This window comes from Cydia splendana, chromosome Z (genome assembly GCF_910591565.1).
Source record: "Cydia splendana chromosome Z, ilCydSple1.2, whole genome shotgun sequence".
NCBI lineage: Eukaryota > Metazoa > Arthropoda > Insecta > Lepidoptera > Tortricidae > Cydia > Cydia splendana.
Genome location: NC_085987.1, coordinates 16,533,173 through 16,546,007, shown reverse-complemented (window position 1 = coordinate 16,546,007; position 12,835 = coordinate 16,533,173). Strand labels below are relative to the sequence as shown.

The window sequence follows — 12,835 nt, the reverse complement described above, 5'->3', positions numbered from 1 at the left end:
TATTACTACTGTAATTCTAAATACTGTCTGATTATTAGACAGCAGGCAACCTTAGCAATCGCCTCTTGGTGCCCGCTGCTTCAACATTTCGACGTAGCGACGCCATTTGCTTCAGATTGTCTTGCAATAAGCGCAACTTGGTTTCGAAGAATTCCTTTAGTGGAGATAGCTCCATTTTGTCCAGCTTGCTCTCTATCTCGCGCTGCACGTCGTCTAACACCTGCTGCCACAGGGCTTCCTGACGAGAATTAATAAACTTGTCAAAGTAACTCCGTCGGAAGATGCTACGTTCACTCAAATTATTGATGGGGTAGGAACGGCAAAGTTGCAACTTGACACCTTTGATAAAGACGGAGAGACCGGGGTAAGGTTACAGTCGACTGGGTCGTTTCCTGTAAGCCGTTGCTAACGTCTATTCAGTGGTCATAAGACACAATTACAAACCTGTGTGTTGAGCTTCCCGAGGGCGTGATCCAGTCCTCTGGAGAGGTCGTCACAAGCCATCTCAAACTGGTCGTGAGAAACCTTCCGCGCCAACAAGCGCAGGTCCGCTTTCTCAGCCATCGCTTCCGCCATGTCTTCTCGATCCATTTTGATTGTTTTGAGGATTTCAATTTGTTCCAAAAGTGCCTATGAATTGTGTAACATAATGCATTAGCTGATCAAGTGATTACTTAATTCATGAATCTAGTATTAAAACTGGATCTGGCGAGGGTGGGGAGAAGTGACCGAACAGGATAGGTAGTCTTATGTATCTTTCAGTAGGAGTAGCAGCGAAATTATTGTTTGTCCTTGTCACAGTCTCACATTTTATTTGTTCCCAACCGTTTTTTAGTATGGATTATGGTGGGCAACAAATGAATTCGACCAATCATAGTGTCGCATTTGCGTATGTTTTGTCCCTCACGGAGGCACGCGTATACCACTTCTATACGATCCTACCTTTTTAAATTTACCTTTTTGAAATAATTAGCAAGATAAAAATAAAATAATATAAACATAATATAGGTATTTGACATTTGACAGGAAATATTTCGGCTTAGCACAGATACAGTTTATGGGTCAAACAGATCACTGTGTTATGTCTTTCCTGTAGACATACACAAGAGTTAAGGGCTATAAAGGTTAATTTTCTTATTTAACCGTTATCCACGTGAAAAGGTCCTCCTTTTATTTAGAGAACTATGATAAAATCATTGCTTACATGCTGTTAACGATCATAACATACTTAGACGCTATTTATGCCCCCCCCCCCCCCCTGATATTGAAGTTGATATTTCTGGTTAAAATTACAGATGCCACTTCAAAATGGATGCAAAGTTCCACGAGAGGGCTCTCTTTGACCTATATATATACATGCTACTCTTTGCTTAAATCTAATCTCCACAGACCTTGCAATAAATCAAGGCGATTTTTGATCCATTGCAGCCTATAGTGCGACATGAAATAGTAGAAATTGAATAAAATGGAACTCAAAAATGTCTATACTAAATTGTTGCCATGTGTAAGCATTTTACGTCAAAAATGTGACAGTTACGTAGAAAGTGATGCTCTCATTTATTTTCTACTATTTTATGACGCACTATACTATACGATACCTAAGTAGGTGCAACAAAGTCAATCGCTCTACAATAATTTTTGGTTAACTGCGAGTTCTCAGTTCGTGGCGAACTACTTTTCCGAATAGGTGGTGTGAAAAGTCTATTGATAGCAGAAGCAGTTTTAGAATTAACTAGTAGTCTATATAATCTATATAATATAATCTACCCGCCATAATTTTTCTAAATTTTTTGGTAATAAAGTTCTCAGCAACTGTGATGGCGTATGAAAACTTTGTTTCTTTTAACATTGTAAAACTGAAAGTATTTTTATTTATCTGTATTATGTCGTAGTACAGACAATAAATGGGGTGTTTTAATAATAAAACTTCCGTGAGTGACCCGTATTAATATATTTAATAAATGGGGTGTTATAATATTTTGAGTTTTATGTGACAAAGTTTTTTTTTGTGACAATTCCTCCATGGCAATGATGTTCATAAATAATCTGTTCTAACAGATGTTTTTTTGTTTGATCCATGCCTTAGATACAAGACTTTTAAGACGTTCTGACGAACTAAGTCAAGCCATATTAAAAAAAAGTTTAGCGTTAAGTAATATAGATGTCGTTATTTTTTCGAATAAAGTGCTTTATATACGACTGTCCCTCCCCTGGATTTAAGTCATCATAGAAATCATAGAGATTAAAATAAACTGTATCTGTGCTAAGCCGAAATATTTCCTGACAAATGTCAAATACTTATATTATGTTTATATTATTTTATTTTTATCTTGCTAATTATTTCAAAAAGGTAAATTTAAAAACGATATTACAAAAGTGCAAACCGAGCACTTTCATTTGATACTAAATTCGACCATGTTTTTTGCAAATAAAATGACCAGAATAGCTAGGCCCCTCACAAACAGCTTTTTGGCCTTCTAAGCTCTTCTACCTCAATAATCCCTTAATCGAGCCTGCTCATAATTTAATCACTAAAATATAATGCCCTCAACTACACGTTTACCTAATTTCATTTAAATTAGAACAAATTTACTTAAGTTCTTGAGTATCAAACTATCTTCTGACAGTTCAGCTTAAAAACATCGAAATGCCGGGACGTGCCGCTAGCCAGCCGCGTGATCCAAGTCGAATGTAAGAACTTCGCTTCGCTTCGCTTCGCTTCGCTCGCTCGTTCGAAAATGTGTATATGTACTTTAATATGTTGATGGCGGTCATCCTTCTCGCCAGCCAGCTGGCGCGCCAGCTCGTTCACCTGGTGCAGCTGCTCCTGCATCTCCTGCACGGTCTGGTACAGCGTCAACAGACCTGTGCACCATTTTATTTTATCATTTGGAGATCCAACAGCTATGACATTCATAGAAGTTATAGTAGATACAGCTAGGAAGTCAATTATAGAAACTCACAGGTAGTGACATAATACTAAACTAACAGATACTATAAGTACTTATACTGAACGGCCTCCTAGCCTAGTCGGTAGTGACCCTGCCTACGAAGCAGGAGGTCCCGGGTTCAAATCCTGGTAAGGGCATTTATTTGTGAGTTCATCACAAATATTTGTTCCTGAGTTATGGATGTTTTCTATGTATACAGTAAGTATTTATACAGAGTGGAACATTTCTAGAGACTGTGCTGAAAGGATAGTGATATCTAAGTGATCTACAATCGAGTTATTATAATAGTAAAGCGGGATGTAAAAGTAAAATAAAATCATTAAAATGAAATATTATATAACAGTGACAACCCTACATAGTTATTTACATTTTAAATTGACACATGTCATGTCATTCAATAGAGGATCTACCTGCTAGGGTTGAAACATACAGATTCTTGCACTAATGTTTAACAAACTGTATCTCAGAAACGGTTAGAAATATTGACTTGATTAATAAGTGAAAAATAAAGTACGTAGCCTGAACAATTTCCAGTTTGCGTAAAAGTCCTTCGTTCTGTTCCACCCGATATATATGTGTATATTATATATATCGTCGTCTAGTACCCACAACACAAGCCTTATTGAGCTTACTGTGGGACTAGGTTGATCTGTGTAAAATTGTCCTATAATATTTAATAATATTTATTTATTTATACTAAGGTTACGCAATGTCGCAACCACATATGTGAACAAAGCGAATACTTCATAATTTTATTTACTCTTTAGGTACAGCTGTATTGCTGCTGACTATGTTGTTACAGGACGGCACGATTGTATCTTGGCTCGAGGTAGGTACCATTTAACTTAGGTACCTAATAGTTACCAGAATCATGGAGAATTCAATAAATAAAATACATATAGTACAACTAGATGTAGGTACTGTCACACAAGAGAACCCCTAAGGGTTATAAAACATCATGGTTATCGAAAATTGCAGTGTGATGAAATATTTCATTTCTAGTTAGTTAAAAGTCGTAAACGTAAGTACCTATTCATCAGTGACAGCTATGTATCTTTCATAAGTATATGTACCTACCTACGTATGCATAGGTATACTGCCTCGGTCACGGAACTCACGAAACGCACGCTCCGAGCTCGATAAAACTCGGGAAAATTAATGTGACCATGAATAAGTGTGTTTTCCCACCAACTATTTTATTGCTATTTTAAAGTCTTTAGTAATTGAAATCTAAAACGAAATTTGGTTGGGTCTAATAAAAGTGCGTTTCCACCAAAGTTGTGCGATGATGCGTAGCCAGGGATGTGTTTGTTAAGAACCAATAGAAAACCCAGGGGCGTATTTACCCTAGGGCCATCCGGGCCATGGCCCGGGGCGCCAACCCCCGGGGGCGGCATATGCCGCCCCTGGCGGATTGCATTTTGTTTTTCTTCCTTGAGTTCTGGGGCGGCGAAACGTGCTAATGCCCGGGGCGCCAAATTACAAAATACGCCCCTGAGAAAACCTCGCACATCTCTGGTGGGATCGCAGCCTGATGTACTGAATGTACCTTCCAAATCTTTAGCCAAATTAGGTGACATCTTGAGTACGCTGATGTCTTCATGGAGAGCTCCAACTTGACGCATAAGGTGATCAAGTTGGTCTTGGAAATTATTCAACTGCAGGAAAGACATTCAGGAGTTTTAAATAGTAAAGTTCCTGAGCATTTCTAAGTAGGAATGCTATTGCACTAATCTTATGATCTGCTATTACGCTATCAATACACATATTTTACCTTTTGGATGCCAAGAACCGATAAAAACAACAAGTGGCAAATGTTATCAAATGGCAGTAAAATGTTTTAAAATAAGTAGGTACCTGTTGCCTCCAGAATCTCGCGAACTAAATTGACAAGTCAATGTGCACAAATGATACCACAGTTTGGCCAGTGCTGTTCTTAACGAAATTTTCAAAAAAGATTGAATTAGAGAATATCGCGAGAATTCACCGCTAGGGGCGCTACTGTTGCGCGGTCAGTTCAATTGTAACTTTAAGTAATTTTGTTAAGTTATTTTACATTTTATAGTAATAGAGACAAAGAAGCGCTGGTGGCCTAGCGGTAAGAGCGTGCGACTTTCAATCCGGAGGTCGCGGGTTCGAACCCCGGCTCGTACCAATGAGTTTTTCGGAACTTATGTACGAAATGTCATTTGATATTTGCCAGTCGCTTTTCGGTGAAGGAAAACATCGTGAGGAAACCGGACTAATCGCAATAAGGCCTAGTTTCCCCTCTGGGTTGGAAGGTCAGATGGCAGTCGCTTTCGTAAAAACTAGTGCCTACGTCAAATCATGGGATTAGTTGTCAAGCGGACCCCAGGCTCCCATGAGCCGTGGCAAAATGCCGGGATAACGCGAGGAAGAAGAAGAGAAATACAGACAAAGATATTGGAGAAACATATTGTAATTAAATAAATATTTTATTTTGTTTTATTTGTTAGGAAAACTTACAGCTAGACCATACTATTATTAATTCTGTGGCTAGAGTAACAAGTTAGATGATAAATATATAAACAGTGATTATGGCTCAAAATACAAATAAGGCCAACCCAGACGGGGAAAATTTCGTACAATCTGATTCATTTCTCATTTACATTGTGTGGTGTGGACGCAAAAATGCAATCGTCTCGACTCTCGGTGATCCCTATTGCTTCGATTGTAAAGACCAGTCCCCAAACTGGACATTAAAGTTGACAGTTAGGTCAGAATTTAGATAATTATGGATCAATCTCATCTACCGGCCACATGTACAAAATTAAATAACCAATTTTAGATTCATGATGACAATTGAGCTCTTGAAATAAAATAAACAACTTGCCCCCAAAGCTGCATACTAACATCGAAATTTGTCAATTTCGCATCCGCACCTCCTGGTTTGGTCGGTAACGCCACAATCTTAGAGTCAATCGAATCAACCACTTTTCTCGACATAAGTATTTATATAAATCGAAATTGTTTGTGACCCCTTTATAATTATCACATGGGTAGTAAGTGCAATATCTTACTTATCGACACATACTCGTGACTATTTTTTCTTTGCTATTCCTGGTATCATTTTATTTGTCAATCGCATGTCAATTTAGTTCGCGAGATTCTGGAGGCGACCTTAACTATTCTCAAAAAAAGAAATGGTATTCACAATACAACGTTTGATTTAAGTAGAGCTAGAGTGAATCACTCAATTGGCATCTTTTACGTTATTTTCGTTGACGGAGGGAGGGCTACGATCAATGTGCAAGGTCGAGCTACTTACTTACCTACACTACACCGACCCCCCCCCCCCCCCCTAAAATCATCCAAAAACATGCGAATAGCCCCATACAAAGTTTCGATGGCGCTCCGTGGTGCAGAGGACGCGACGCTTCATGTGTTCAATGACTTACCTGATCCCCGGCGGTTCCCTTGTCCTTGACCATGCTCTCGCAGCATTCCTTAATGCGACGCTCGAGCAGCGCCAGCCGGTCTGTTAAAGCCGCGGATATTCCCGTCGACCCATGCGACTCCGGCGTACTGGGGGCTGGAATCGTCCCGGTGAACAAAACACAGTAAAATGATGCTCAGAGTAATTGGCACGTACCAGGTAGCGAAATATACAGAGGCAACTTTCATAATTAAATACAATAGGTATTATAATAAGTAGATTCCGAACACGCCGAGTCTCGCCCGTCAAGCCCGCCTGGAATTTGGCTTCCGCGATTTAAACACTGCATATTTCCTTTATCCTTGTAAAGAATACAGTGTATATTGTATAGGTATCCGCGGGATATGTTTCCTTAATTCGAAGTCATAAATTGCTCCTAAGTATTACCTATGAGCGATGGGTTGTCGCTACTTATTTATCTGGTAGACCCTGCTCTACCAGATATATGTGTGTTTTGCTTCCATGCAGGTCGTGCAGATGGGTCTGTTGGTAAAATCTAGAAATAAATAGTTGATAAGAATGCCTTAAAGTACTGAATTCAATAGATTACCCCGGAGGCTGGCCTGGTGGGTGGTGGCTGGTGGTCCATCTGGTGATAGTGGTGATTGTAATACCGAGTGCGTACGACGCGGGGGAAGCAGCTCTTCTGTTGGGACATGCTGAGGCGGTGGCGGCAGTGTTATTTGACTCTCTGGATCTGTCCACATATTTATTACATGAATACAGAAAATAAGTAAGTGTTGCCAAAATCGTACCATTTGTACCATATAGAACCGATACCGCCCGTTTCGTTAATACATTATTTATCGTGTTAAGTTTTTCAGTTCTTAACTTTAGTATAAAATTGAACATTTTATTAAATTGTTCATTCAATGACATATCACCACTAGTAGTAGTTATTACACGGTGTTGCTTACAGTATGGCTCAAACGAAGGCCTCAATGATGAGGACCTCAATAGCTACCTATTTTGACTTCCATATAATGATGCTATGCTTAATTTTGCAACTTATTTAAGTAAGTCATTGCCTTTCAAAAATAAAATGCCGTCGAATTAATAGTATCCATTAATTTACGCTGAAGGTACATGGGGGTCAAATCGATAGCTTTATTACGGTATGATTAGCCTTAGTTTTATTCTTACTGAACGTGACAACGACAACAAACAAAATCGCACCTAATTTGCTCTGGAGGCTTTGCATGGCATCATAGAAGGTATTGTTCAGAAGGTCGATGTCGGCGCGCAGGCGATTCAAATGTTGCAGCATCTTGTCCCTGTCTTCGGCCACCTCAGCAGCCAGGACATCCCATGGGTAAGGAGGCCCCAACAGCCCAATTTGTCCACCTTGCAATCTGTTAAAATATATTAAAAATACTCAAGACTATATATCAAAACACAGATAACACACAGAATAGCCAATTAAATGTACAGTTGCATTATCTACAGACTGCAGGATAACAGACCGCCAGCTGTAATATTGACAAGTAAGCCAAAACTAATGCCATGTTTGACTCGGGCTGACACATCTGACAGGTTGACCCTTATAGTACCTACTTGAATCTAGAAATAACTTTGGGGTTGGAGTCCTTCGATTTTTCAACAGATGCTGCTTCATTGATTATGAGATTATGACTCGTGATCCGCATCGTTATAATAAGTGTAGACAAGTCGCCGGTATATTAAAGGTTCATTCAACGACTACTGTAGGCACCAACATAAAGCGTTTTCTATCAATCCTGCCCCAGGCCCCTTACTAAGTAATTATTTTTTTATGTAATATAAGAATGAAAGTTTCCCCGATGTATAAATGTATAAGTTAATAGAATCCAAGATAAACACCATCACCGCCGGGCTAGCACATATTTGGCGTGACAGTATCTCGCCCGCGAGATAGAATACGCGTCCCTATTTAATCAATACAGTTAGAAAAAGACGGCTAGTCTATATCTCCCGGGCGAGATACTGTCGCGCCCCTCCTGTGGTAATATAAGTTACGTGATTTTGATAATAATTAAAAAAATAAACATGTTGTTTACACATTCACTACTTAGTATTTATTACGACTCAGGCCATCCACACGTAAACTCAGACCAAGAATATATATTTACAGAAGTTCACTGACTGTTCAGTTTGCGAGGTAGCGAGCGTCGTCGGCGATGTAGCCGTGTCTGCCGCCGTCCCAGCCGCCGTCGCTGGCGAAGTTGCTGGCGCCGTCTCTGGCGCCGTCGCTGGCGCCGTCGTTGGCGCTGCACTGGAATGAAATATATTTTTCACATCACCTAATCAGAAAATGGATTTTTCTTCCCTGCTAGGAGGGATCAAAGTGGCACTTTTCTGTTCAACGACATTTCATTGCCAGTATAAAATATTAATATAATTAACTATGAACATCGTATGTACAGCCTGGCAAAAAAGAGTAGAAATTAAAAAGTGGCAACACTGTAGTGTCAACACTAAGATTTTTCTATTTTCCTCATATTTGATGTGAAAAGCAGTATGTGTCACACGGTATCAAAATTATTTCGTCTTGGGCGTTAACGCTTGAATTACGCTCAGGATTCAATGTACGCCCTTGACGGAAATATATCTTTTTGATCCCTTGTAACACAAACTACTATTACTGGTTAGAGTGGTTAGGTACCTACTGGCTAGTCTAAATTCAAATATTTTATTTTTGTTTTTTTTTATTCGGGATGCTTACTGCCTAATATACATAGGTTAATAGACTTATCTACTATATGCAAATTACAAGCTTCCACATATGTATCATATTCAAAAGATGCAGTTCCACCATTTCTCATCACAACGTCATAATATAATACCTTTACTCCATGATCGTTAAAAGAGCTAGAAAGCTGCAATTTGGCATGGATAGGTACATAAATCAACATGGCGACAGAAGGGTAAAATAAAAAGTACAACACATTTTTGTTAAAAGTGTACTTCCCATACAAAACGTGATATGTTTTTTTTTAATATCTCTCTAACCCCATGGTGTGGGGTATCGTTGGATAGGTCTGATAGGTCTTTCAAATCGAAAGGTTTTTTTTGGCGTTTTTAATTGATAAAGTGAATCTTTCGGAAATATAATCGCTCCGAAAGAAATAAAATATGTCCCCCTCCTCTAACTTCTAACCGTAGGTAGGTCCAAAAATATGAGAATATCGTAAAACAAAAAAGCTTAATAAATACTTTCAATGTAAAACTAAAGCGAACGTGATTGGTCCAGTCGTTTTTGAGTTAAAATTGCAAAAAGTCTTCTGTTCTTAGTAAAAAGACGTACCTACAACGCTGCGTTAGGTACTCCCTTAAGCTTGTAATGTACTTACACGATACTTTCTAATAGCCCCCGTGTAGCCTTTTTCTCAGTTCTGACAGAATGGTAACTACGGAACCCTAGACTGAGCATGGCCCGACATGGTTTAACTCTAAAACAGCTGTAAAAACCTAGTTATATCTACTACACGTGTTGACTCGGCAGAAGTCTGTAATTCGTCTCCAGTTACTAATATAACTTGATGACCATGCAGTTTTAATGGCGTTATTATTAACGCACTACAAGCTTCAATTAGTTAATTTATGTTTTATCTCTTTTAAACAATACATAAGTCAAAATGACAGATTAAGACAAACGATAGCTAATTGCGGCTTGTGGTGCGTTTATGAATAAAAGTTTATTAACTTTGCTTGATGATGATGATGATGATCAGGCTGCAGACTGTGAAAGTGCCACCATAAACGTCAAATTCCTATGCAAATATGAGATTAATAAAAGCACTTCCATACAATCAATACTTCGTATCCTCAAGGTCGGTGTGGAGGAATCTACCCGCATAACCACAAGTCGTGTGATACCTTATTGCCCCCGGTCTCGGGCCGCCTTCCTTTATCAGGTCTTCCACAAGGGAGCTGAGCTTGGTGAGCCCCGTCTCGGCCGCTTCGAGTCGGGACGACACGTTCAAATTTGTCCACATGTCAGTAATTGCCTTCAAGTTTGTTTGAGATCTGCGCAAAGGAGCCATATGTCAAATTGTTAATTAATAATTACCTTTATTCTTTGTTCTTTACACACATACACAGTCAGTATCATAACATGTATCTACTTGACCTACATATAAGTAGGTACTTGTTGAAATTTGTTGGTCATAGTCATAAAGCGTTCTCGTCCTCGTCGTCTCAAAAGCAAGCGTCATAGGTATTCGGTAATCGTATTAAAAACTAACTAAACTAATTACGTTTTGGCTACGTCTATCACGAGATACAAGGCAGATTATTGTATTGCGGCCGTTTTTCTGTCCAACGGTCAACCGGGATAAATGCGTCTGCGTTAAGATACAAAAGCGAATCATAATTATAACTATTGAAGCCGTGTACATTAAAAGTTTGGTGAATGGTGATTGGTGACCATACTTCGAACATAGAGGGTTGCAATACTCTTAAATAGTTTTATGAATGATCCGTTTAGAAGATACCTATCTTTAATTGACGCATCAGACGTATGTACCTATCCCAAATGACCTTACACCATAAAACCATACGAACCTGACTTCCTCTAATATCTTCTCGTTCTTTGGCATACTACCATAAACGCGATCCTTGAGGTCTTGAACAACGTTCTCCAGCAGGTTGAACTTGCTCAATGTCACCAAAGACAGTTTCTCCGAGGATGCCAGCCGCCGGGGCTCTGTGTCCTGCTTTGCGTGTGACTGCTTGTGCTTGCCTTCTACCCCCTTTACAACTCCTTCATGCCCTCCAGCTTGTTCAGGTAGACCTTCCTCTTGACTTTCCGAAGCAGCCTTGCTTATTATGGATTTCCGGCCGGCGGGCGCCGCTCCTTGCGACGGCGCTGCCGCTGGTCGATCGGGCATCGTCGCCTTCACCACACTGGGATCCGCCGAGGACAAGGGTGCTGTATACCAAAATTGGATATGGGGTCGCAAAGAACTGTTAATAGGTACCTATATAGTTTGTAATACATTTTCAAACATGAACTTATTTCATGATAGTTACGGTAAAAACAATTGCGTTAGGAGAATAATACTCACAAAAATCCCTTTTGACACGTTCCACTGAAAAATAAATTGATTTATTTTAGAATAGGTAGGGGTTTCATTTAACTTGTTTTCTGTTGCGCCTTGCTTACTTGTTGAGGAGAGGTTATTCTAGGTATTCTAGGTCCCTTGGCACTCATCCTGTTTTTTTTGTATTTCGCAAGTTCTTTTTCTTATGGTCGCTTTTCTGTTCAAAACTCAAATTTAGAACGTAAAATTGTAATTTAAGGGTACCTACATTTTATTACCGTAAATATAGAATAAATGACAATTCAAATGTTTATAATGGGTCAGTTTCCTATTTTTTCAGGCGAGTGTTAACTGAAAATGATGAGTTTTACGGAAACACAGGACACAGAAAAATATTAACAAGACCAGGGCAAAAACATCAATCCAGGTAAAAAAAGGCGAAAAAGGGGCTAAGGCGATCTTGACATTAGATGCGAATTCGCACGTAGGTCCGGTGTGCGAGCGGGATGTCGCTTACATACCTAGGTACCAGTGGCGGCGCGTCCTTAAAAGCCGATTCCCACCGGCTTGCCTGTTTTTGGACGTTTGAGCAGAGTTGTAAAGGAAATATGTAAGCCAAATTAGCCCCGGCTTGCCTATGGATATGTTTGACGCGCCGCCACTGCTAGGTACCTACGCACATAGCGCTCTCACCGTGAATCTATCATATGGCTCTCACGCTCATACACCGGAGCTACGACGTGCGAATTCGCACCCGCGTTACTATGTGCATACATACCTATATGTACTTACATTGTATATTCAGAATATCTGACAAACGGAATCTCATATAAAACTACAACGCAACGGAGCGACCAAGAGTAGACGCCGTATTAAGCTACGGACACACTTATCCCACGTACGTAACGTATGCAATGCATTATGACATCTGAACCCTGAAATTTGTACGCTTAGAAACATATGTACTTGTCATACGCAACGCAACGCATGATAAGTATGTTTCTAAGCATACAACTTTTAGGGTTCAGATGTCATAATGCATTGCATAACGTTGCGTACGTGGGATAAGTGTGTCCCTGCCTTTATCCGTTTACTTCTGTTAAATAATTAAAGTTTCCCACGTAGGTATATAAGGTGCTACCTTATTAGTTGCAGATATTTATACAGCTGATAGTACTCGGTTCCTGGAGTATATTTAAGTAAATATGAAACCTTATAGCTTTTACGATGTTTTTTTGGGGAAATCTGAAAAACAAATCTGCTACGTAAAACACCCTGTTAATGTGATTATTACCTAAATGTGAACTCGTAGAACAGATTCTAGTACCTCTTTTACCTATTAACCTAAATGTCTAGCCACTTCATCCTAATAACCTTTTGCAGTTTTCCCGCCGAACCATAATGCA

The 12,835-nt window shown here is 39.5% G+C and overlaps 1 protein-coding gene across 1 annotated transcript in view; it reads right to left on the bottom strand.

The window, feature by feature from the left end:
• The window catches only part of LOC134804750 (uncharacterized), a 41,122-nt gene that overhangs the window by 17,596 nt on the left and 10,691 nt on the right, over positions 1-12,835 (bottom strand). The window contains exons 6-16 of the mRNA XM_063777960.1: positions 11,454-11,477; positions 10,951-11,317; positions 10,264-10,413; positions 8,531-8,659; positions 7,585-7,760; positions 6,959-7,105; positions 6,371-6,504; positions 4,501-4,609; positions 2,753-2,865; positions 445-630; positions 51-238 (exon numbers count right to left, since the gene is read on the bottom strand). Of these exons, the coding sequence (XP_063634030.1) occupies positions 51-238; positions 445-630; positions 2,753-2,865; positions 4,501-4,609; positions 6,371-6,504; positions 6,959-7,105; positions 7,585-7,760; positions 8,531-8,659; positions 10,264-10,413; positions 10,951-11,317; positions 11,454-11,477 (1,723 nt within the window). The remainder of the gene's footprint in view (positions 1-50; positions 239-444; positions 631-2,752; positions 2,866-4,500; positions 4,610-6,370; positions 6,505-6,958; positions 7,106-7,584; positions 7,761-8,530; positions 8,660-10,263; positions 10,414-10,950; positions 11,318-11,453; positions 11,478-12,835) is intronic.